At 33.7% G+C, this 25,836-nt stretch overlaps 3 protein-coding genes across 4 annotated transcripts; 1 reads left to right on the forward strand and 2 right to left on the reverse strand.

Annotated features, from left to right (window-relative positions):
* Positions 1-217: 217 nt before the first annotated feature.
* LOC133299170 (histone acetyltransferase MCC1-like) lies at positions 218-2,167 on the reverse strand. The gene is made up of 5 exons (XM_061498612.1): positions 2,037-2,167; positions 1,811-1,955; positions 1,160-1,259; positions 846-1,074; positions 218-608 (listed from the first exon to the last, which is right to left on the reverse strand). Exons 1-5 carry the CDS (start codon positions 2,141-2,143, stop codon positions 422-424), a joined length of 768 nt encoding a protein of 255 aa, XP_061354596.1. The 5' UTR covers positions 2,144-2,167; the 3' UTR covers positions 218-421.
* A 1,928-nt stretch (positions 2,168-4,095) lies between these two features.
* Positions 4,096-9,411, reverse strand: LOC133299169 (uncharacterized). Its single transcript, XM_061498611.1, has 12 exons — positions 9,102-9,411; positions 8,724-8,822; positions 8,551-8,608; positions 8,382-8,462; positions 8,203-8,274; positions 7,876-8,111; positions 7,708-7,779; positions 6,540-6,653; positions 6,374-6,455; positions 6,210-6,256; positions 5,145-5,226; positions 4,096-4,707 (listed from the first exon to the last, which is right to left on the reverse strand). The coding sequence occupies exons 1-12, from the start codon at positions 9,323-9,325 to the stop codon at positions 4,624-4,626; spliced, it is 1,251 nt and encodes a 416-aa protein (XP_061354595.1). The 5' UTR covers positions 9,326-9,411; the 3' UTR covers positions 4,096-4,623.
* Positions 9,412-12,367: 2,956 nt separating this feature from the next.
* On the forward strand, positions 12,368-18,352 carry LOC133299168 (heat stress transcription factor A-1b-like). 2 transcript variants are annotated; one of them, XM_061498609.1, is made up of 3 exons: positions 12,368-12,620; positions 16,244-17,475; positions 17,559-18,352. In XM_061498609.1, the coding sequence occupies exons 1-2, from the start codon at positions 12,405-12,407 to the stop codon at positions 17,444-17,446; spliced, it is 1,419 nt and encodes a 472-aa protein (XP_061354593.1). In that variant the 5' UTR covers positions 12,368-12,404; the 3' UTR covers positions 17,447-17,475; positions 17,559-18,352. The 2 variants fall into 2 exon arrangements, with proteins under 2 accessions (XP_061354593.1, XP_061354594.1); XM_061498610.1 differs by having other exon boundaries at positions 17,630-18,352.
* Positions 18,353-25,836: the final 7,484 nt, after the last annotated feature.

Below are 25,836 nucleotides of genomic sequence, written 5' to 3' on the forward strand. Positions count from 1 at the left end.
CAATGGTTCTTTCTTTCTTCAAGTTTTGATTCTTGCTTCCATTCATCGGGTCAAGAATATGCAACACTCTTAGATGATATCACGGCTTGTGAATCATATATTTCAAACATTATGATTTCTGAAGTTTTGAATCAGCATAGTGCTCTTAATTAGAAGAGACGGAACCAGTTGCGTTCTCTTCTCTGTTCCACCATCACAATTACTATTCTCAATGAAGTTAAACACACATAAAACTTAGAAGATTATCAATATCACCTTCTAACTATGTGAATTGACTGGATCGTGGAAGTTCATTATGACATGATAATTACAATAAATAAATATAACTTTTGGCTTCAATATGACCTTTCTAGAGGGAATCAAGAGTGAGGTTCAATGATAAAAAAAAAACAGAAAACTAAAACTAAATTAATTAATTAAATTAAACACACTCGTAACCAGTACACTCGACTGTCACATTTCTTTTGTTGTGTGTTGCTGTCACAAGAGAATGGCTTTCTTTACACTTTGCCCGCCTTGAGATCTTCCAGCCTTCATTCTTACATAGCCTTGCAGCCAATGACTTGTAGCCACTCCTAATGTAGCTTACTAGTGCAATGAAAATCTCTCTGAAATGTGAAATGGAAATTATAACTCTGGAAAGGATTTATTTTTTAGACAAAAGGAACTACAAAAATCTATGCATGTGGCACGGAAACCAAAACTAAGTTAGAAAGCGTCATTATATTCTTTTAAAATCAGTCAATAATCATTTTGACAAAAGCAAAGATTCATTTAAAATATAACATTTCAAAGCCAATCTGAAAAAATTGAGGCATAGAAGTTCAAAGGTACTTTGTACTTACAATGGTGAGCAAGGAGACCGTCCCCCATTTACATAGTACAAGAATAAGAATGAATCATAATGTTGGCCATTGATTAAATAAAATCCCTGCAGTTTTCTTACACACTTGAAAGACATTTTCTTGTATAAATTGATTGCTGGTTCATTGTGAGAAATAACATGCAAGTAAACAGCTCGGCAGGTTGGAATACTCGAAGCATATTTTATGACCTCTCCAATCAGAGAAGTTGCTGCAGATGAGGTATAAATTAGACTGGTGTCAATTATACTATGGAGGACTTCAAGAAAATTGAAGTGTGCGAAATAAACTCCTACCTATTCCATGATCTCTATATGCTTCCACTACCCCCAGCGTTAGAACGTAGACTAAAGTTTGATCAGATTTGGCTGAGTCACATCCAAGCACATCCAGAATCTACAAGAGTAATAATCACAGAAAAAAATTCATAATTATCGACAAAACATTAAGCTTTCATACATTTATACTTTAAGGAGGGCCTACCCTATGGGACTGTTTGAACATATTTCTTGCAAAATAAATTTTAATAAGTCACTATCTAAAGGTTAGCACCACAAAACTAATAAAATAATTATGCCATGTAAGCAGACTGTGGACATTAAGGAATATATTTTTCCATCAAGTTTGTCTTGGCGTGTGGCCATGGCTTGTACATAGACATATTATCTCTGGGTTAAGAAGATTGATTGAACACATTTCCAATAATTTTTCCACGAAGAACTTGCTACATAACTCCCCTTATAGCCCAGTAACTATAACTAAACCAAGAAAGCATTAAATAGCCACACTTTCCACATGAAAGATGCCTTCCCATATAGTAGTACAAACAGAACACATGTTCTCTTTTCCGCACAAGTAGTACTAGCAATGATGCACATATAACTTTTTCATGGAATGCATAAGTAATCAAGACAACAGGCATACAATTGAACATGAAGGGGGTCAACCTCGCTTTCTTTTGCAAGAATAATCCGTGTTGTTACAAATCCAATGAGTTCGTCACTTTGGCCATTTGGCCGACTACTGTCAACAGCTCCCCAGGACACAATGTCGCGTCCATTTACCACATCTTGGAAAAAAGCAGATTCATACCTGAGAATTGTAAATATTTTTAAGTAAACACAATTCCAATGGCTTATATTTGAAGTCAACGAATCAGCACCATGATCTCACCTGATGGGAAATAGTCTGCCATGGATATACTCTAAAATGTCAAGGTCAGAAGGTCGTAAAGGCCTGTAGCATATTTTTGGTTTAATAGACACTTTTGGGTTTACCATTGAGTCTATTTCACTTAATCCCCAACAAATATCTGATATACTTGGAAAACTCTTGCAACAACAACTGCTTCCATTTACACAGCAACAATGACAAAGGCCATCGAGTACTTGTTATTACTGCAATCTAAACAACAGTTTCAGAAATTCTCCATATATATTATAAATAGCACAAATACAGTAGTGAAGACTAAAACAAATATTTGCAAAATTTGGCTCAAATCTTCCATGTAATTTTCCTTTTTCTGTAATTTTTTTTGATAGAAAAAGATATTATTAAAAGGAGAAGATGGAAAGTACAAAATAAAGGAGGATAAGGAATCTGGCTAGGCAGGACAAAGAAAAGTACGATAAGGCAACAAATACAGCAAAGCTGTCCAATCTCTATACAAATCAGAGAAGAACACTACAAAGAGGTCATATACACAATCCTATACCAAAATAAGTTGAGGAATAAGACACCTTGAGAATGAGAGCATTTCTATCCACAATTTTTTTGCCAAAAAGTGTCCAGTTGTTTATGAATTAAAGCAGCAAACAGCACACATGTGAAGAAGACTAACAAGAAAACATTCAAGAAGAATCCAGAGTCCAAACTCTCCTATCTGAATTGGTATGGAATCAACTCAATTTGATTCCTTCCACTGAGTTAGAGGATTACAGCTCTTGAGAACATTCGAAATTCTTTTCCAACTCTCTCTCTCTCTCTCTCTCTCTTCCATCTCCTAATGAAAGACATTTACATGAATCATGTAAATGAAAGGAGAGTGACGTATATATAGAGATCCAAGCAGAGGAGGCAGTAAAGAAGGGAGCTTCAAAACCCACACAGAAATGACAAGCAACTATATTACATTATGTAAAGCCCAAAACATTTGAGTGGTAAATAACAGAATTAGAAAAAGTTGAAGGAACCAACCAAATAGAAACACGCCGCAATTTACAGTGCAGATTGCTAACATAATTTGGGGTAACATAGGATGGAATTGGCAGATAACATACCGCAATCATTGTTTGTCAAAACTTATAACTTCAAACATAATTATGCTCTGCTCGCAAAGGGAACGCGTTTCACCCTTCCCTCCGAACAACGAAACGAATCTCTCTAACAACCCAACCTAACCCCCCCCCTTCGTTTGTTTTATTATATATATTCCTTTGTTTTTATTTTTTAATATTTTATACACACAAATAATGATTCCATTCTTCTATCTCATGATCTAACATTATTTCCCCTACCTTGCTAAATGGAATCGAATGATACAAATTCTATTTCTGAGCAAGTTATACCTGGAATATTATCATTCCGTACCTAAGTTTTATACCTAAAATTATAATACGTAATATGTTATATTTGTATTATTCAAAGTGCGCGATCATTATTTTCGAAGTTACAAAGCATTTTAAACAATAATTTGGTTTTGATTCATAGATAAAGAAAATGGTTAATAGTTTCTCTTGTTAACCTGCACAAACAAACAAACAAATAACTTTTTTTTTTTGTAAGTTTTGGTGAATCCCGTCATGTGATGTATCTGCCGGAGAGTTAATTGTTTCTCAAACAATTAACCCGAAAAGAAAATTAAACTATAACATTTTCAGTGTTACGGTCCAAACTTAAGGCAAAGCTCGGAGACAATGAAGATGTCACTAGGAATTGGCAAATTTTATGATTAACGTAATCATGGCAATTTTATTTGAAGATAATTCATTAGAGATGAGTGTTGTGAATTGTCGTTAGGAATTGGCATAGGCAAATTCATAAGAGGTGTGCATTACTTGTATGTAGAGACATGAAAGCAGCTTGAATTTAAAAAATGTTTATTATATATATGTATAACACTGAGAAAGACCTTTCTTATAATAAATTTAATTTTAGATTTCATATCTTGATTTTCTGTTCTTTTTTTTTTTTTGTATACCAATGAAAGCAAAAATAGATTACAGGTCCCTAATCAAACGGGGCCAGGCTATCCCTCTATAATCCCTATTAACAGCTCCAAGACAAGCGTATGGAGGAACATCAAAATAAACAGTCTCCTTTCCTAAAGAGGTAGCATAATTTGCAAGCCAATCCGTTACTCCATTCCCTTCCCTAAATGTGTAGACAAAGGTTACCTGCCATTCTTGGTCTCTCAGCAAAACAATCTTGTGCATCAAACCCCACAGGGGATGATTCTCCCCTACCCCAATTTTCTGTTCTTGTATAGCTGTAAATGGCAAAATACGAATTTTAAACGAGTCTACTTGAATAAGACGCAATCACAGGATCTTCGTTGTTTTGTCACTTACATATGAACGGTGCAAAAATTAGAAGATACAATATTCACATGAGCATTGCAACTTGTAAGAAAGCAATGCAAATTCAAGATATTTCTTCTAAAAACGTATGGAATATTTACAGATAAACATAAATGGCATGGGAAACCATGTGCTAGATTTTTCATAAAGACAAAAACAACCATATTCTTTGATCTTGAAACTCAAAGGACTGTTCCATTCATAAACCGATGATTGAGAACAGCCTCCGCAGTCGGTCTCTTTCGAAAGTCAGCATTAAGCATTGCCTACAAATCATGAGTACAACAGCATAAACTTTTGGTATAGCTCCTGAATTGGAATAGTTCACACATGAAGAAGTAATAGAACAAGCTTTTGGTGAACCAAAAAAATGCTAGAAGAAAAGACATTACTACATCTTCATGGTTTAATTGCATAACATTTCTACGATAATACATTAAAGAAATTGTTTACGTTGGAAGGAGTAGCATTTTCAGTAATCCATAATTAAACAATTTTTGCAAACAGAAACTATTTGAAGTTATTACCTAAAAGAACGAAAATAAAACTAGCGAATTTTGAAAAACAATGATGATAATAACAACAACAACAAATAAACTTTTCTTAGGATTAGACATTTTTGTAAATCAGTTAAGTATTGTAACACAGACTCCCTCAAAGCCATTCAGTAATAGTTGCCCATATAGAAGACATATATAAATACCTGAAGTAACTCCCAACCAGCACCATTCCCAAGATCCAGGAACTCGACAGCATTTACTAATCTGTCATCTGCCATACAATACCTGCCAAAGGAAGAATAAAACAAAGCAATGAAATAATAAAACATAAATATACAGTTTCACTAGGCACTGGTTTCTTCAGAGTTCAGCCATGCTGGATAAAATGCAAATTTAGTCCGGCAAAAATACATACTACCCTTTAACTTCGGAGCAGTAGCTACAAGACATCAGGAACTTTTGGATCCATTCCATTAATTAAACCATCAAATTATGTAAATTGATTGGGGAAGGATGAACTATTTAATAGAATGCGAAGTATCTTAAGCGTACCATGTACAAGAAATGGGTTGAATGAGAGGAAAGTGATGTATCAAAATGTGCTTAGTCTTCAAGAAATTCTATTGTCCTTCCTCTAGATATCTCTGCACTTTCATTTTAAGGGGGTGTTTGGAACTTCTAAAAGCTAGATATCTAAGTGCAGTTGGGTTAGTTTTAAAATGTGAGGTGTTTGGATAACTACCTAAATTTTTCAAAACTGGTTCTTATTTGAGATAAAACTAATTCTAAAAGAAATCATCTTAAAGTTGGTTTTGTTCTAATCCAATTTTTTCCATACTCTGTGTCTTCTTTTTCATTCTCCTTTTTTCTCTCTGTTTGCTTGATTAAAGCATTGTTATTAGATGACATATAAGCAGAATCCTCACATGCCAATAAGCATGCCAAGTTTTTTGAATTTAGATAAACAGAATCCTCACATTTATATAAATGAATTCCATATTAGAATTAGTTTTGAACCAAACCAAGTCCAATTTTGAACTGGCTTGTTTACATATGGACTTGCACGACGGCTTCCATCCTACACTATTTTAAACTAGTTTTCAAAATTCACAAACACCCCCCAAGTCTTTTTATTTCAGCTGTTTGTTCTATGAACAACTCATACCCATAATAAATACCTCAATCGAAGGGAAAATTATATTACAAAAGAACAGATGTCTAATGTCTGTATTAGTTAAACCAGAAACATAAACTAGAAGATATCTTACTCTCGTGTTGCTTCAAGATCAAGTTGGAAAGTGTTCTCCAAAAGCCTCTGAATTTCATTGTGAATAAATACTTCAGTGAAGATACTATCTTATGACAAAGAAAACTTTCACGGAAAAGAATTATCTGCCACCAAAGACGAAGTCATATTGGCAGCACAGCTTACTTGCAAGGAAAGGCTATCCATTACACCAGCTTCACAAAATGGAACAAAAGCCAAGTATGCAAAAAGAAGACCTGCTTCGTATCTGTATCGGAACTCAAAATAAATAGGCAACCTGAAAAAGATGCTGAAACAAACTTCTGCATTAACCCAAGCTCTGACAACTTACATATCATCAGCTATTCCAAAAGCTCTTTTCTCCATTCGTGTGAATGCACCAGCACCTGAAGCTCGTCTTCTAAGCCCTTCTGGAAGTAATTCTGAATCATCTTCTTCTAAGTGCCTGGAATGAATTAATTATATGTAGCGCTATTTATGTTATCATCTACTTCAGATCGTATGCAGAATGTTAACGTACAGCAAACATAGCAGCAATTTCAAGCACGGGCATCAGAGTGACCTCCTACCTTGCAAAACTAGGAAATCTAAAGATACAGTATAAAAAAAATATAACCGTAAAAAAGAAAAAAAAATACAAGTAGATTACACCAATGGTTTTCAATTAACAGAGCAATACATTACATACTGATGGATCTCTCGAGCCTTTGCCAAGAGTTTACAAAAGACAGAGGTGCAGAAAAGGGCCAGCCCAACAAAATAATGTTGAGATAGTTGATCCAGCCCAACGAAATGATGTGGAGAGAGTTGATCCAGACCACAAGGAAGTAGTGAAAAAAGGGTGACAAGGATAATTGCGGGAGAAAATAAGAAAATTAAGTTAGTTAAAGAGAGAGAAGAAAGGGACAGCTGGCAGCTGCTGAATGGAGAAGATGAGATGGTGGAGCAGAGAAACGTTGTATGGGGAGGTTATAAGGAGGTGAGAGCAGCTGAAGAAAAGGGGGAATGACCAAACAAAAGGGGTATAGAACAGTGAGCTCTGCAAACGTTTGTAGAGGGAGCTGAGGGTGGAGGTCTTGATATCCGTAGGTGCATTGGAGGAGGTGTTCTCTGGTGTCCCTCTATTGCCATATAATAAATCGGTACCTTTGATAGTAGAGTCGAGTTATAATTTCTTCGTTATTGTTAATGGAATCTGTATTGCCTTGTCACTGTGTGATAAGTTGGAGTCAAGAATATTAGTAGAGAAGTTTGTCCGTTTATTTAGTAGCAGTAAAGTTGTCAAGTTGAGTTTGTAATTGATGAATGAATATTTGAAGATGAAATACAATATAGTTGTTATGTGCGTAATTAAACTGTTCTGAATGTATGAATCAGATTGGAATTGTTCCGTGGATTGTGGGTTGAAATACCACCGTGATAACACAGGTGCCATCACATACAAACAGAAATTCAAAGTTCACACACACAAAAAAGGGCTTGGAAAATCATTACCTTACCTTACATCAACAGAAAAGGCTAGATCCCGAAGTCTAGGAATCAAATAACGAGCTTCTCTTTCTGAAATTGTGCTGCCATCATATTAAAACACATTAATGGTAGAGTGAGAACAAAATATAAGACAAATGGAAACTCTTGAAAAAATTAAATTCTTGCTAACTGCATACTTGAGAACCACAGAAAATGGTCCTAGACTCTGGTGCAATCTGCCGTGGTCATGCATGTAAGCTAGACCACTCATAGCACCTTGAAGCAGCTTTATAATAAAATATTGTCTTCTTTTGATTTTTTGTCCTCGTTCAAAGCGATTCCAGGAAGATAGTTGGTCTTTTGATACCTTCTCACTTGCAATTTTGGCATAGTCTGCTGCGCTATATTTCCCATCATCACGAAAAGCAAGCCACTGGATAAAATAGGTTTGTCTAACACAATTAACAGAATTGGAGCCAAAGTATGTGAAGTGAAAGAATTGATGTTAATTTCATAGGACATACCTGCTCTCCGGTACTTGTTTCAAATCCACCTACAAGGAACATAATATGCTGGCTGATACCTTTAGAATTGCCCTGTAAGCAAAAATGCAAACCAGCAAGAAGGATTAAAAAGATTATTATGAATTGATATCAACTGATTAAATTATCTAGAAGGTGATACACATATCCAATTATCTCACTTGAAGAACCAAGTGTGAATTCAACTCATTTGCAGCCATCACATCAGCCTCATCTCCGCCAGCTCGTTTTCCAGGATAAACCTTCATTGTTAAAGAGTCTATATGCTCAATACAACAATTTCTGTAAAGAATAAACATGAACAGCTAAAAACATTGATTATGATATGACCTTAAAAACAACTGGAGTTCCTCTAAGTAGACCCTGGGAAACTCTCCCTTCATAAAGCCTGCAACGAAGCTGCCATAAGTATTATCAGTACCCACAAAGGCAGAATTTTTAATTTGGCCTTTCTATCTTAATGTAGCTCCTATTCACCTCTAATTGGAAACCATGACATTTACCTGATCTTTACACTGCCTTCTCCAACATCTTGAGTTTTCAGTTCTCCCAAATCTGCATATGAATATTCATTGCCTGTCCCTGAGGGAAAGGCTGAGTAGCTGGCCAAATGAAGGGCAAATAAAATGACTTATCACCAAAAAAAAAAAAAAAAAAAAAAAATCACTATAAAATAGATATCCAAAAACAAAACAAAAAAATAAGATTTTTTTATATACCCAATGGAAATCTCGATCTTCTCAAATTGTATGTTCAGACCAACGTTTTAAAAAGTGCAAATGTCATGAATGGGAAAGATTCTTGTTGCAGTGAGGCATTTATTTGAAGACCGAAATAGAAAAAAAAAAAAAAAAAAAAAAAAAGGGATGAAGAGATGAAACCTGGTAACGTTCATGAAGCCATAGCTCCCAATGGATCGTCCCACTTGGAACCATTCGGAGTTAGTTAAAAGGGTGGCCTTAGCTATACCTAGCCGAGATTGTGAATAGAAACTGGAGCTCCTCGGCCTTGAGATTGAGAAGGGGAAAAGGGTTGTATGACTATGAACCGAATGGTGGAAAGAAAGGGAATCAGGACATGCGGGAAGAGGAACAAGCACAACCATGGCCTTCTTTTTTTATGTTCTTCGCCCTCGTTCAACAGTGATTAAGAGCTTCGCATTTCAGTTCAGTATGGCAGTTTCAATTTCAGATTATGTTAGACAACACCTGAGCCATTCATAATTTTTACATTAAAATTTGGATAACAAATATCATATTTTCTAACTATTTACGTAATATATTATGGGGAAATTATTACTTTTTAAATTAAGGAATTATGGTTTCTCACAAAGTTATTACTTCTTTTAAATTAAGAAATTATTACTGATAAAAGTGTATAACCCATCTGGTATCGCGAGAAAAAAAAAATAACGTAGGTTTCACATATATTTTGCTGCATATAAAAAATAAAATTATTTTCTATAATATGATAAATATTAATATCTTAATTTTTAAAAAAAAGTCTTTCACTTTCTCTCGTTATAATTTTTGTTTCTCTCGTCATAAAACACAATAATTTTGAATAAATGACACAAATTTATATAAGAACAAATATTAATTTCAATGTATATATATATATGATATGTTTTTTTCATGTTGTATGAGATAAATTGTCTTATGCAACACATAAAAAAGTGAGTATGATCCACTTTTTTCCTTTTTCTCTCTTCTTCTCACTTTTTTGTGTGTTACATGAGACAATTTGTCTCGTGCAACATGAGAAAAATATTTCTATATATATATATATATATATATATATATATATATATATATATATATATATATAAGGCTTATCATTTCTCAAGCTGCCGGAGATAAAGTTATCTCCGGCTACTAAATCATAACCGTACAAAGATGGATCAATGGTGATAAAGGAAGAGAGAGAAAAGGGGAATCAATACATATAAGGAAATAAATAATCAAAACGATGTAGTTTTTGGGTGGCCGGAGATAAATTTGTCTCAAACAGCTTGAAAAATATTTTTCTCATATATATATATATGAGGGAGGATATTCTGCCTACCAAAATTTTCTATTACCAATCTAATCATCATTCGTCAAAGAGAGAGAATGCTAAAAAGTTTATGAAGAAATAGAAAATATTGATCCAATGGTGATTAGATGTGTAGTAAGTTGGTAGTGGAAAATTGTAATAGTAAGAATATTTCTCCTATATATATATATATATAGGGCTTATCATTTGTCAAGCCGCCGGAGATAAATTTATCATCGGTTACTAAATCATAATCGTACAAAGATGGATCAATGGTGATAAATGAAGAGAGAGAAAAGAATAATCATAACCATTCAAAGGTGAATCAATAAATATAAGGAAATAAATAATCAAAATGACGTAGTTTTAGAGTGACCGGAGATAAATTTATCTTAAACAACTTGAGAAATATTTTTCCCATACATATATATATATATATATATATATATATATATATATATATATATATATAAAAGTTGGGTTATATATTTTGATATGTCAACCTAATACAACCGACTCTATACGAGGGTAGTCAATTCATAGAGGAATATGGATCAATTTTTTCTTCGGTTTAATCCAGTTCTCCGGTAAATTGAGCCTTATAGTACCGGGGTGTTTGGTACAAGATATTTTGTAGAATTTTTGAGAAATTAAATTTTTTTAAATTTTTAATTTTCGAATATTATCGTAAACTAAATATTTTCATTATATTTATGAAAATCAAGATTTTTACAAATAAATTTTTTTTTCTCCTTTACCAAGCATTACCGTCATGCAATACTCACACAAAATTCTGCTATTGTGAAATGTTTGCAAGGCATGACCATAAAATTGCGTTATCCTTTTTCTTTTTTTTTATGAAGGAAAATTGTGTTATCCTTATTCCACAACGTTTCTACATGTGTCAGTGAGTGTCATGTTTATTTTGTGTTTTGTTGTTTGCTATTGGAGAGGATATTCACAATAGTCATTTTAAAATTTAGCATCACTAATGTTAGGTGAAAATATATTAATTATTTGTAATTTTTAGTAATAAATTAGGAGTTTATTATTCCTCCATCAATATAAGATAAAAATAAAGTTACCCTCATCACTCCCAAAATTATATTATTTTGGGGTTAAAAATATTAATGAAATGTGTTTTTGATAAAAGTCATATAACAAAAAATAAATGAAATTCATGACATACACTTTAATAATGGAGATAATTTTTTTATTAAGTTAACGGAGATAACTTTATCTCATATTTACGAAGAAACGATAATCTCTTAGATTAATAACCAACAACTAACTCATAAATTATAAAATCCATCGCTCCTCAAACCACTCATCCATTTTTATTTTTTTTTTAATTCTAAATACTTTTAAATTTTCTATAAATCCGCGGATTCTTTGCTTATCATTTTCATAAAACATCACTAATACAAGAAATATATTTTATCAAAAATCAAACATTTAATAAAAAAATATTTTAGAAAATAATTTTATTTCTTACATATATATAAAAATATATATGGTCGATATTTTTTCTTTTATTTATTTATATGAATTGTGCATATTTTTATGTATATATAAAAAATAAAAATATATCATATAACATGATAAATATTAATTTCATAATTTTACCACGAGTCTAGTATTTATTGAAACAAGCTCTTTCTATCTCAATTAAAAATAATAATTACTTACATACATGAAAGATTAAAATAATAATAAATAAATACTTTTTTTTTTAATACTAATGAATACTAATTTTTGAAAAGGTTATATTTCTCTCATTTCATATGAGAGAAGTTAAATTCCTACACACACAAAATCGAAGTGGGTCCCATCTCTATTTTTTCTCTTTCCTCTTATTTTGTGGGTCCCATCTATAATATTGTCTCTGCTACCTGACATAATTCTATGAGGTAGCATAAGAAAATGATTTCCCTTTCTGAAAACTAATAAATACATTTTTATTTTTTTTGAATACTAATAAATACTAACATGATAAATACGTTTCACTGTTTCAGCTTCAGCGTGTGATACTTTCCTTTTCACCGTTGCTCTCGGGGGAAAAAGAAGAAGCGATACCTATAGCTGTGTATACAGAGAGCATAGCAGAAGAAGAAGGTGGTGGTTTTGTTGATTTGATCTGGTTTCCGATAATGGAAGGGGGATCGTGGAATTGTGTCAATGTAACACCGTTCCTGAGCAAGACCTACGACATGGTGGATGAACCGTCGACCAACTCGGTGGTGTCGTGGGGTGATAACAACAACACCTTTGTTGTTTGGAACGTTCCAGAATTCGCCAGAGACATCTTGCCTAAGCATTTCAAGCACAACAACTTCTCCAGCTTCGTCAGGCAGTTAAATACTTACGTGGGCATCTCTTTATTTTTATAATCATTATATTTCTCCATTGAATTGATTATTCACAATTCTTCAAGACTTGTTTTTATTCCCAATAACGTGGGAATCGTATTTTCATGTTGTTATGGGGTGGATGAATTGATTGATATGAATCTCGAATTTGCAGGTCAGTTTACACCTTCATTGGTTATGCTCGCTCGACTTTAGTAAATTTGGATTAGCTTGGAAATTTTTTTTTTTTTGGTTACATCTTGGTTTGCATAGTAACTTAGCAAAGTGAACTCAAATTTTCACTGAATGAATATGCCTTTCTCTCTCTTACTCTTACTGTCTCTTGTTATAAATTAAAAGATGTCAATTTGTGTATGAGGAAACTAAGTTTGACCTTTGATTAAAGATGTTGTTGGTCTATCTTTTTTTTTTTGTCTCTTCCTGCATCTGACTTTAGTTGTTTAGGAGTTAATTCCAGTAAATTCAAGATTAATTCTGAGAAAACTACATGTTTGGTTTGATGGATTAGTTGTTGGAGGTTACGTGTTTGAGAGAGAAGGGTTTTTAGATGCTTTCAGTATTACCCCAAGAGACATCAAATTTGGAACGCTCAACAATGTGTTATCTCCACCCTAGGAAATCCTAGAGATAATGCAAGCTATTGGGCTCGAGCCCATATAAGCTCAAATAACCATGTTGAAACTTATTGGGCTTATATGTGAACATACTATTGAACTATATTATTAATATATCCAACATTAGTTAATGCAATTTTCAGCTTTTCTTTTCACAACATGATTGAAACTGCATTTACTTGGCTTTTGGTAGCAAATTTTGCTACTTAAATTGAAATTTCATGATAGTCAATAATTGTGCGTAATTGATAGTTTAAGGTCCTCTTGCTTTGCTGCATATTTCTTCATTTGGAGTTCATATTGCCTGTAAGTTCTGCTATTAATACACTTGAACAATGATACATTAGTCAGATGGATAGACTGCCAAAATTAAGGATACTCTAGCTGGTGCTACCAGCGTCTAGAATTTGTCCTTCATCGACAGTGATTGTAGATGATGAAACTTTAGGGTAGGTGGTTGAAAAGGGAGCAAAGGATGTAATTAGAAACACAATATTAAAGACAATTACCTTCAGTATTATCAACATCAACAACACATTTATTCGAAATTAATTGAGTTCGGTGGTAGATGAACCCAAATAAAAGATACGAAATAGTTGAAAAAAGATAAAAAAGATAAAAAATAAAAATAAAAATAAATAAATAAAATAGTAATAATATATAATTGGAAAATAATAGTTTCATGTTACATAAGATACCTATCTCATGTTATACACCTATAGAATTTTGTGCCAATTTTTTCTTTTCTTTTTAAATTGTCGATCCCACATATTTGTATCATCCACATGAGAGTACTATCTCATGTAACATGAGATTAGTAAACCCCTTTATATATAAATATAAATATAAAAGTGATAAAAGAAGGAGAAAAGAAGAGAGGGGGGAGATAAAGAGGAAAAATGACTAAAAAGGAACCATCTGGAACATAGGAATAACAACGGGTCTAACCCTCCACCATGCATATAGATTTTCTCCATTTCGTTCTAAGGTACACCGTCCGCCAATCTATATCTCAATCCATTAAGTCTTGCTTTACTACCTTCCCCCAGTAAGTTTCGGTCTACCTCTACCTTTCTTTGTGTTGAGCTCTTGGTAACAAACTTTTGTTCTTACGGGAGCATCCAGGGGACTTCTCATTATGTGCCCAAACCACCTCAGTCTATGTTCTCTCATCTTTTCAGCCACCGGTAGTACTCCTACCTTTCGTCAAATATCTTCATTTTTCATCTTATCCATCATCGTATAACCACACATCCACCTTAACATCCTCATCTCTGCTACTCCCATTTTATGCTCATGTTGCTTATGTGTTGGTCAACATTCAGCTCCATATAGCATTGCAGGTCTTACTGCTGTCCTATAGAATTTTCCTTTTAACTTAAGGGGGATTTTGCGGTCACACAAAAACCCGGATGCACTACGCCATTTCATCCACCCTGCTTTGATTCTATGATTTACATCCTCATCAATCTCTCCACCTTTTTGCAAAATGGATCCCAGGTACCTAAAAGCATCTTTCTTGGGTACCTCTTGACCAAGTAGGTGCACGGGATCTTGGTCTTCATCTCTTGCCAGAGAAAACTCACACTTCAAATACTCAGTCTTGCTCCGACTTAACGTGAATCCTTTGGATTCCAACGTGCTTCTCCACAATTCAAGTTTCTTATTAATACCGTCTTTGTTCTCATCAATAAGCATAATATCATCTGCAAAAAGCATACACCATGGCACTTCCTCTTGAATATTTTTTGTTAGTTCATCCATAACTAAGGCAAAGAGATAAGGACTTAGGGCCGAACCTTGGTGTACACCTACCGCGATAGGAAAATAACTTGATGTTCCATTACAAGCTTTCACACAAGTAGTAGCCCCATTATACATATCCTTGATTGCTTTTACATACTTTGATGGTACTTTTTTCTTCTCAAGAACCCACCATAAAACATTCTCTGGAACCCTATCATATGCTTTCTCAAGATCAATGAACACCATATGTAAGTCCTTCTTCTTTTCTCGATATCTTTCCATTAATTGTCGCATCAAGAAAATGGCTTCCATGGTACATCTTCCTGACATAAATCCAAATTGATTTACAGAAACCTTGGTGTCTCTTCTTAAGCGATGTTCAATAACTCTCTCTCACAACTTCATAGTATGGCTCATTAGCTTAATGTCTCTATAGTTAGAACAATTCTATATATCTCCCTTGTTTTTGTAATTCGGCACAATCATACTTTTCCTCCATGCATCAGACATCTTATTTGCCTGAAGAATCTTATTGAAAAGGTTGGTCAACAATTTTATTGCCACATCCCCCAAGCCTTTCCACACTTCAATTGGGACACCATCAGGTCCCAAGGCTTTATTAGTCTTCATCCTCTTTAAAGCCTCCTTAACTTCATGTGTATTAATTTTGTGCACAAATCTTCTATTCAAATCATCATAAGCATCCTCCAAGTCCACCTCGCTTTTAACGCCATCCCCATTAAACAGCTTGTTAAAGTAGTTCATCCATTTTTCATTTACATCTTTATCTCTCACCAAAAGTTTTTTATTATCATCCTTGATGCATCTAACTTGGGTGAGGTCTTTACTTTTCTTATCCCTTATTTTTGCAAGTTTACATATACCTTTTTCACCATCCTTGCTCCCAAGATTTTTATACAAATCGGCGAAAACCTTGCCTCTAGCTTCCCGCACTGCTTTCTTTGCATTTTTTCTCGCCAATCTAAACTTTTGCAAGTTCTCTTCATTGGGACTCACAGATTTTGGTAAATTAGGTCCCCTAGAGGGCACTCTTCAACGAAGTTAGTTAACTATCACAAAATCTGTTCTGCTATCTAAGAAATTTTACTTGTATCTCATGCAGTCAAAAGAGATAATTGTTTAACATGCCATCTTCCCTTCATGCATTATTAATATTACATTTAGCTTTAATCATGCTGAATGAGTTGTACAATGTTTTTCTAGTCTTTATTCACTCATCTCCTTTTGATTGACAAGCAGGGTTTTAGAAAGGTTGACCCAGATCGATGGGAATTTGCAAATGAAGGATTTTTAAGGGATAAGAAACAACTCTTAAAGAGTATCTGTAGGCGGAAATCTACTCAAGGAAATGGTAGTCAACAATCCTCTCAAGCGCATAACTCAACTGTTGGGGCATGCGTTGAAGTGGGTAAGTTTGGGCTTGAGGAAGAGGTGGAACGACTGAAAAGGGATAAGAATGTTCTTATGCAAGAACTTGTTAGGTTAAGTCAGCAACAGCAAGGCACTGATAACCAAATGCAAAGTGTTGGGCAACGTGTGCAGGTAATGGAGCAGCGTCAGCAGCATATGATGTCATTCCTGGCAAAGGCCATGCAGAGTCCAGGCTTCTTTGCTCAATTTGTAGAGCAGCAAAATGAAAGTAATAGACACATTCCTGGAGGCAATAAAAAGAGGAGGTTCAATGGCCAGGAAGAAGATAGTTTAGCTACCAAGAATCTCCATAATTCTCTTGATGGTCGTGTTGTCAAGTACCAGACTTCCACAAATGAGGCTGCAAAGGCATTACTTCACCAGATATTGCAAATAAATAATTCTACAACAACGGAATCATCAATTAAGAACCCTGATGCATTCCTTATTGACGACATTCCTTCTCCCATTGCGTTAGATAGCAGTAGTTCAACTACTCAGGTTTCTAATGTGACCCTTTCCAATTGTATGCCCAATAGCATATCTGAGGTGCAGTCTCCACCTGCTGTGTTGACTGACTGTGGCAAAACTGCTGAATTTCCAGTGTTAAACGTGCATAATTGTCAAGACAATGTTCTAGATTTTTGTGAAGTTCAAGGGATGGAAACGGAAAGTAGTTCAGTGGATCTTGATCTTAATTTTGCGGGGGTTGACACTGGGAACATGGAGGAGATAGATATGATATCAGCTGTTCTGGATGAGACATACTCTGTAGAAGCTTATCATTTTTCGCCTGATGCTGATGAAATTTCTAAACTCCCAGGAATCAATGATGAATTCTGGGAACTGTATTTTAGGCCAAGTCCACTTACGGGAGACACAGAAGAAATTAAATGTAGCTCTCTAGGATGTGGCTTGACCGAAAACCAGGGTTTGCCGTCAGAAAAGGAAAATAAACAGGAAAAATTGGATAAGATACAGAATGTTAACCATCTTACCCAACTGATAGGACTTCTTGCATCCGAGTCTTAATTGCGTACATATGTTTCTTGCAACTGAAGGTAAACTTTTGAGCTCGCAGCCTCGCACTTATCATATAATAAGCATGCTGGTTCTCATAGTTCCCTGACCTGAATTGATACAGGTGTTAAATTTGCGGTCATTGTCATCATAAGCATGCTGGTTCTCATAGTTCCCTGACCTGAACTGATGCAGGTGTAAAATTTGCTGTCATTGTCATAATACTCAATTGCTGTCTTTCCTTCATTAAAGAGTGGGAAAAGGAAGCGGTGACTGTGAATGTCTAAATGAACGACTGACCTATTACAAACATGTATATTACTAAGATAGGAAATTAGCACAGATGTTCTTGCATGTTATCTTACAACAAGGAGAGGAAGGAGTGGGAGTAGGGGCTGACTTTCACTTTTCCCTTGATAAATCTAGTTTCTATTGTGTTATATACGTCCTACCTTTGTTCATAATAATTCACATATTTATTGGTATATTTTTCAATTCAACATATTTGGATATTATATTCAGTTAAAAAGTGTTGGTCAGGGAGAAGAGTTGAAGTCGGGCAGAGTTTTTATGTATCAGTTTACAACACTCTTTGTTCATGATTCCTACACAGGTTTAGGTCCTTTGCTGCTGGACAGATAAAGCCATCTTACATCTACAAAGAAACCTGACTGATGTCATGAAACAACTTGATCCCTGCTTCTTTGCCCTATGTCATGTCATGTGTTTTGTTTGTCTTTTGGGGCTTAAAACCGCAGAAACTTTACGAATCTTTCTCTATGCTTATGTATTTTGAATTTTGACAACTCTTTGCTTTCTTTCCAACACCTCATGCTTGTCGTTGCCACGAACTGTATATTTCTTTCTATTCTCTCCTCTCCTTCTTCTCATGCTGCGGTTATATTCTTGTGGGGGTGTTCCGTGTAATTGCCTCAATGGCTTATTTTCGTCTGCTTTTATAGTTTTTACAAACTTTTGATTTGCCACTGAAATGCTACTGAAGTACGAGTTTAAAACTTTTAGCAACAAGTCTCGTATTATGTAACAACATTATTTTAGCAAGGTAATTTTATTATCATCATCATCATCGATTTCATCATCATCATCGTCTACAAAACACAAACCAAAAAATGTAAATAATCAAAAAAGGATAACCCGCGAGCTGACCCGTTTAATCTGCGAGTTAACTCGATTTTTTTCGAGATGGCTCAAGTCAGATTGGCTCGGGTTGTCAACTCATTTTTGTCAACCCAACCCACCTCATTTTATTTGGGTTATGAGTTAACCTGACGGGTTGACTGATTTTTGCTTTCCTTTATTATTATTGGTTTTTACATAAGAAGCTATAAGGTAAGTTAATTGGGGAAATTAAAGAATGTTTGTGCTATATAGTATAATCAATTATAAGTGTAAATCAATCAATTTAAAGCTTTGACATTAATTTGTGAAGAGAAAAATTTATATTCAAACTTAAATTATTCATTTAAATGAGTAAAATTTAAAGTTTCAACTTAACTTGTTTAAAACTATAAAATTTGAGTTTAATTTGTTTAACTTTTTCATAACATAAATTTTTTTCTTTATCAAGTCTCTTATTTTTTAAATTTTTTTAATTAAATATTTATGAGACATTTTATATATTGAAAAAATAAAAGTAAATAAAATAAAATAAAATATTATTTGAACATTAAATTCCTCTAATTTTCTGTATAGGATTATAATTCGTTAAATAAAAATATATAAATTATTATTATGTTGTTTTATTTAAAAAATTTATTTTATTCATTGCGCGCGTGTGTAAGGGAGTTGCTTACAAAAATTAGTTGTCAATAGGGGTCATTGGCGGACCCAGGAAAATTTTTCTATGTCCGCACATTTAGTGGCGGGGTGCCCCCGAATTTTTTTTTTGTAAAAGAAGTTTAAATTAACGCTTGAACCCACTCATAATCTAATTGCTTCCGTAACAAAGGATGAAGAAATCATGAGAATGGGTACGTGACATGGGAGGAAGAATAAGTTTTCTCTCTAATCAATTTGTGTTGCTACGTTGTTTTAATCATCTCTGTACGTTGCTAACTAATATAAGAATAAATATCATTTTTGGTCCCTAACAAAAAATTCGGTCCTCACTTTAGTTCATTATAAAAAAAAAGAGTCACCTGGTCCCTATGAGATTTAAAGTAGACCTATTTTAGTCTTTTTGAGACTAATGTAGGTCTTTTTTTAATTTGTGAGGGACCACGATTTTAATTAAATTGATCCACTTTGAATTTTTTAGGAACCTCTTCGAGACTAATTTTTTATAAGGGACTAAAATGGAGACCATATTTTTTGTTAGAGACTTAAAATGATATTTACTCCTACTATATTGAACCAAGAGACAAATAATAACCTACATAACTAAAAAAAAAATTAAAATCCAAAATCACATGTCCGCACTTGCGGACATGTGACCCAACATGGGTCCGCCAGTAATAGGGGTGTAAATGGTCCAGGTTAGGCCAGACTTTGGCCTTCATGGCCTAAGCCTACGTAAAAAAATGTTTAGCCTTTTTGACCTATTGGCTTATTAAAGGTCTCGTATATAAGTCAGACCCCTATTGTTAAAAATTATAAAGTCTGATATGGCCTACAGGTCTTATAGGTCTCCCAATGAAGATACTAAGCAAAGAAAATAATTGTACAGAGCAAAGGAAGTTTATGCACTGACATTTCTCATAAGAAATAAAAAATGGCAAATAAAAAAGAGTCAACATAATACTGCAGCTCTCGAATGTATATCATGAAAGAATAGAGTCAAAGAAATGGGGAAAGTAAGAAGGAAATACAATTATTTTAAAAAATTATTTTGAAGTAATTTTAAAATATATTATATTATTTTAAAAAATTAAATTGGCTAGCCTGTAAGACTTTAGGCCAGACTTAACAAAATTGGTCTATGACCTATTTATTAAAAAAAATTTCCTATAAGTTTAAGCCTACTCTTTTTTTTTAGAAAGGCTAGACTAGACCAGGCCAAATATAGGTCACGCCAGACTAGCCTGACTCATTTACACTCCTAGTTGTTAATCATATGAATTTTAAACTTAATTCTATAATCATATCTAAAACTAAGCTTAAACTTATTTATTAAATAAATAAATAAATAAATTTTATTGAATATTTAAAAAGTTGGGCTCTTTTTTTTCTGTTATCAAAAAAAAAAAAATGTCAATTTTCTAGTCTATGGCATTAATCACGTTCTCCAGTCCAGCCCATTTGTACCCAAAAGTCAAAAGCAAATAACTGAAATGGTCTAGTATAACCTCACGTGTTTGACAAGGTGAAACTTAAGTTGAAAGTGGAGATATATATGATCATTTTCATACGCGTGACATTGACTTTCGATTCATGTTTTGTAATAAAAACTACTTCAATACCACGATTTTAATATCTTTTTTCAAACAGTCACAGCAATAAAATCGCTAGATAATGTAATGACTATAGTTTAGCTACAAGACATGTTTATACCGACTGCATAAGCCTAGTCAATTATTTAATTAAAGTTGCTCCATGATATAGTTATTTTAGTCTATTTTTTATTTTATTTTTGCCAAAGTCACTACATTGAGTAGCTACTTTGGCTATTTGATTGACACGTTTTGTGACTTTGCTCAAGTTGCTACTATATAGCTACTTTGGCTATTGATGAGTTTATGCCGTAACCATACTTACTGACTATGAAAAATCTTATCTTTATTTCTTTCGTTCTTTTTTGGTAAATAAAAATCCTATGCTTCGGTTAATTTTGCACTGCCACAAGCATGGACATTGTTCCACCACAAAAATCAAACGAATTAGATATCCACATTACAAACACCCTAAATGAAATTGACCGATATCACAAGCTATGTTCAAGATTGTCCAATTTTATTAAGTATGTCGCATTTCTTCATTATTATCCAGTTCTTCATTTGAAAATGATATCCTGTTATTTTAAACTTGCATTCATTATTATCCAGTTCCTATCCAGTGTGGACTTTGACCAAATGCAATCCCGTAGCTATATATTTGTCCTGTGTGGACTTTGACCGACTGCAACCCCAAGTAAATGAAATTGATCGTACTGGCTACAATAGAGTTTCCATAAACATAAAATTGGAGGATGGATGACTTGTCTCTTACTATTATATAATGGAGTTTTTTTTTTTCTCTCCATTGGTGCAATTTTGAAGGAATTTGGATTCCGTCGAAAATTTTCCACAAAAAATGAATTCTGTCGAAAACCTTTGAAAAAATAAATGTAAAAAGAAAATTATATTTGTGGAGTTTTTCAATGAAATTTGGATTCTGTCGAAAATTTTTCACGAAAAATGAATTCCGTTGAAAATCTTGGAAAAAATAAATGTAAAAAGAAAATTATATTTGAGTAGTTTTCGACGAAATTTGGATTCCGTAAAAAAATTTCCATGAAAAATGAATTCCGACGAAAATTTGTAGAGTTTTCAACGAAATTTGATATTTTATACGAAGTAAGCATATGGTGCAAGGTAAATTGGAAAAAAATATACCTTCTAAGAAAATTGTAATAATATGTATGAAGTATCAGAATATGGTTGAACATCATGTTTCATAACCACTGATTTGTTTAGCTAGTTTGGTTTACTTCGGTCTACTGGATTCTACTAATTGGGAATACTCTTGGAGAAATTGCTGGTGAGAAGGCTGGTATCTTCAAGGTAATTTTAAGAGTAAATTTTTTTTTTCTTTCCTGATTTGGAGAGCCCACAACTAGACAGGAGCTCTATGTCTCACACCTAACCGATATGGGAGTCACACTCCTGTGTCATTTTCTTTCATTTATTTTTCTTTTAAAGAATAAAAACGCTATTTGAAGTTTGTATCAACCATGTGCACTTTCATGTGCAGCACAACAGTGACTCATCTACCTGCACGAAGCAACACATTATGTCAGAGCAGTTCATAAAAGGGTTAGCAACAGCGAGTTTGCAAGGAAGGGCTTAGATTATTCCTGATCAACTCATCAACAATGAAATCTCAAATAAATTTGTTTCCTTTTTAGATGGGGCTCATAGTCCAGTAAGTATTTTGTTTTGTTGATTTATGAAGTGAGTTTTGTATTGTGTAATGATATGTTAATTTTTATTTGTTAATTTTTTAAGGTTACAATGTATATTTATTATACACCGCTCGCTAATTGTATAAGCCTTTTTTAATACTTTCTAATATATAATATGGACTTTTGTGCATTTAATATAATGATTAAGGAGAATTGATTTGATATGTTGCTTACTTTGATTATATTTTTTTATCAGGTGCAGTACAGAAAATTAAAATTGATTTTGAATAGAGAAATTTAAAAAAAAATTCTAAAATTTTTGGACGGAATTTGTTTTTCGTCAAAAATCTTTACATCAGTTTTCGACGGAAATTCATTGATTTTTCGTTCTTTGATTATATTTTTTTATCAGGTGCAATACAGAAAATTAATATTGATTTTGTAAGAGAAATTTAAAAAAAAAATCTAAAATTTTTGGACGGAATTTGTTTTTCGTCGAAAATCTTTACATCAGTTTTCGATGAAAATTCATTGATTTTTCATTGAAATTTTTTCGACGGAATCCATTTTTCGTCGAAAACCATAACAACAATTTTAGATGGAATTATATTAATTTTCCGTCAACAATTTTCGACAAAAAACTTTACATCAATTTTCGACAGAAATTCATTGATTTTTCGTTGAAAATTTTCGACGGAATCCGTTTTCCGTCGAAACCCATCACAACAATTTTCGACGGAATTGAATTTATTTTCAATCAAAAAACTTCAACGGAATCTCTAATTCCGTCGAAAAAACTGTTACCCACAATTCCACGAAGAGATATTCGACGGCTCCATTTTCGTCGATAATTTCGTCAAAAATTTCATTTTTGACAGAATTTTAACCATTTTTTAGGGAATTTTTCCGTCGAAAAAAATCATTTTTGGGTAGTGACCAAGTCATCTGTGTGATATAATGTAACATCCCTTTCAGTTAACTTTTTGTAAGGAATATTACATGATTTCTTATTTATATATATGTTTTTGCTTTATGCATCGTCAGTGAGAAATAAGATGGAAATAAGTTAATGTTATTAATTAATACATATTGATGATAACAACAGTAAAGAAAATTATATAAACATCTACCGTAACATCCCCGTCTCGAGCCGGTTCAATTAACATACATATGATAAAACAAAAAACAGCGGAAGACTTAACTTACGAAAATACGAGTTAACTTTTTCTTTTTCTACTTTAATTCTTACTCGGGGTAAACGAAAATCGGGCAGAGTTTCCTCTATAAATCGGACAACTGGGGATTTTCCAATCCCACTCAGAAGCATTTCCTGATAAACAGTTTATACAGCATAGTAATCCAGAAGTACCAGTCATGCAGATACCATCAGATACCCATCCATGGGCGCATGCAAAATATGGCTCCGTGCCACTATCCTAATCAACATGCAATCCAATACGAAATCATAAACTGAATAATACATCATCATATAACATGCCTGAATACCCAAATGTACATGCATCCAAGTGACAGACATGTACAAAACATATACAGGTCATATACAAAATAAAGGATCAATATCGTGATCCATCAAATGCGGAAATACTAAAAGACATCAAACACTCCAAAAGGTAGTAGCCTACAGCCACTCAAAATCCGATCTGTCAACTGCCTCAGCCACGTGTCGTGTCCCTGCCTAGTGAGGACTCACCGGGAATCTGGGCACCTGAAAATATGTCCCCAAAGAGGGGTGAGATTACAAATCTCAATAAGCTCCAGGTTTATAGAGAATTCTCCATACCCCTGGCTCACTCCTGCATGAAAGTCAGATACAGAGTATACAAATACAACATATAACAGATATCATAACAGAACAGAGCATATATCCATATCATATCAGAGATGTGCGCCGTCATTCCCAAGGGAGGACCCCAAGCGGAAATCAACGCACGTGTTCCCGAGGGAGGACCCCAAAGCGGAACCAGACATATCAGAGGCGTACACCATCAGTCCCGAGGGAGGACCCCAAAGCGGACATCCGGGTACTATACAATCAATGGCCAGAGATTGTTACAGAAATCATATTACAGAAGTCATATCAGAGCAAAACATATCATGTTATCAAATAACTCTATATGAATGCATCTATACAAAGCATCTAAATCACAGTCATACAGTCCAACCATAGTTCACTAACCATGGTGGAGCACTCAAGCAGGAAAAGACTCCTAAACATAGAGCTTACCTCTTGAAGCTTTACCAATACGCTTACTTTGGGGAACAAGTTACTTTTATCGCTTCAAGAGATTTCCGATCCTTCTCAATCCCTAGGCACACCTAGAGAATAATTTACAATGCATCAATAAAATGATGCAATACCATGATTATTTCATAAGCATACATTTTATCGCTTATTTTCCTTTCTTTATATTTTTGCCAATTCTATGCCAATACACAAGTCTAGACCTCTATACACCCGTTGGCGTTCTTTAATTTAATCAAGCATTTACTTAAGAATTTTTCACATGAATCATGCTATTTTTCTTTAAAAGTCGCGGGCATATCCTTAGGGACTCAAGGTATTTTTCAACCATTTGTCAAAGCATTTCACTTCTTAGCTCATCCATTGGTATATTAAAATGCAACACATTTTATTAGAATAAAATGTAACCAATATATATATACCCCTAAACATCCTATAGTTCGAAACATAGAGCAAGTATTTGTAGGATTTTTTTCCAACTTTGGCATTTCCACCAATTCATCCATTTACACTACATTCCAACATATTTTACCTTTTCAAACATACAATAAAATTTTGCATGATGAACCCTACATAACCCATGAAGGCCGAAACCTAGGGGAAAGGTGCACAAGGGCTTTTCAATTTTTTTATCACAAGTTGATGCTTACTAACACTATCCTTCCTAACCAACAACAATCCATCATAATTTTCACCTACTTGCACACATAAAACCCCTCTCAAATACATCAATTATAATTTGCACAATAACTCTTATTACTCTATCAAGGCCGAACATAAGGAGGGAAAACATATGATTTTTCTCTACTTTTAACATGCATTAAAATGCTCCTTTTCATTACTTACATCCAAGGTACCAAGGATTCATCAACAAATCAATTTTTAACTCATAATACTCTCCCATCAAAACATATCTATCAATTTGTAACTTAAAATAATCAAGACAACATCATGAGAATAAAGGTTTGTTACCTCCAACAACTACCCCAAAGCCTAGAAGTCCTTTACCAAAAGGATCTCCACCAAAAACTTCATTTTTGCCCTCTTGATGAATAGTGCACGAATTTGAAGGAGAGGATA

Source organism: Gastrolobium bilobum, unplaced genomic scaffold, assembly GCF_033153095.1.
Source record: "Gastrolobium bilobum isolate Gb01-03AN ecotype WA unplaced genomic scaffold, APGP_CSIRO_Gbil_v1 utg500, whole genome shotgun sequence".
NCBI classification, from domain to species: Eukaryota; Viridiplantae; Streptophyta; class Magnoliopsida; order Fabales; family Fabaceae; genus Gastrolobium; species Gastrolobium bilobum.

Coding starts and splice junctions, on each gene's coding strand:
- LOC133299170 (XM_061498612.1), bottom strand. CDS start 2,143: ATGGTAAACCCAAAAGTGTCTATTAAACCAAAAATATGCTACAGGCCT. Junction 1,260..1,810: donor TTCTTGCAAAAGAAAGCGAG/GTTGACCCCCTT, acceptor TTACTCTTGTAG/ATTCTGGATGTGCTTGGATG. Junction 1,075..1,159: donor ATATAGAGATCATGGAATAG/GTAGGAGTTTAT, acceptor CCTCATCTGCAG/CAACTTCTCTGATTGGAGAG.
- LOC133299169 (XM_061498611.1), bottom strand. CDS start 9,325: ATGGTTGTGCTTGTTCCTCTTCCCGCATGTCCTGATTCCCTTTCTTTC. Junction 8,609..8,723: donor GAAGGCAGTGTAAAGATCAG/GTAAATGTCATG, acceptor GCTTCGTTGCAG/GCTTTATGAAGGGAGAGTTT. Junction 5,227..6,209: donor GATCTTGAAGCAACACGAGA/GTAAGATATCTT, acceptor TTCCTTTGGCAG/GTATTGTATGGCAGATGACA.
- LOC133299168 (XM_061498609.1), top strand. CDS start 12,405: ATGGAAGGGGGATCGTGGAATTGTGTCAATGTAACACCGTTCCTGAGC. Junction 12,621..16,243: donor TCAGGCAGTTAAATACTTAC/GTGGGCATCTCT, acceptor ATTGACAAGCAG/GGTTTTAGAAAGGTTGACCC.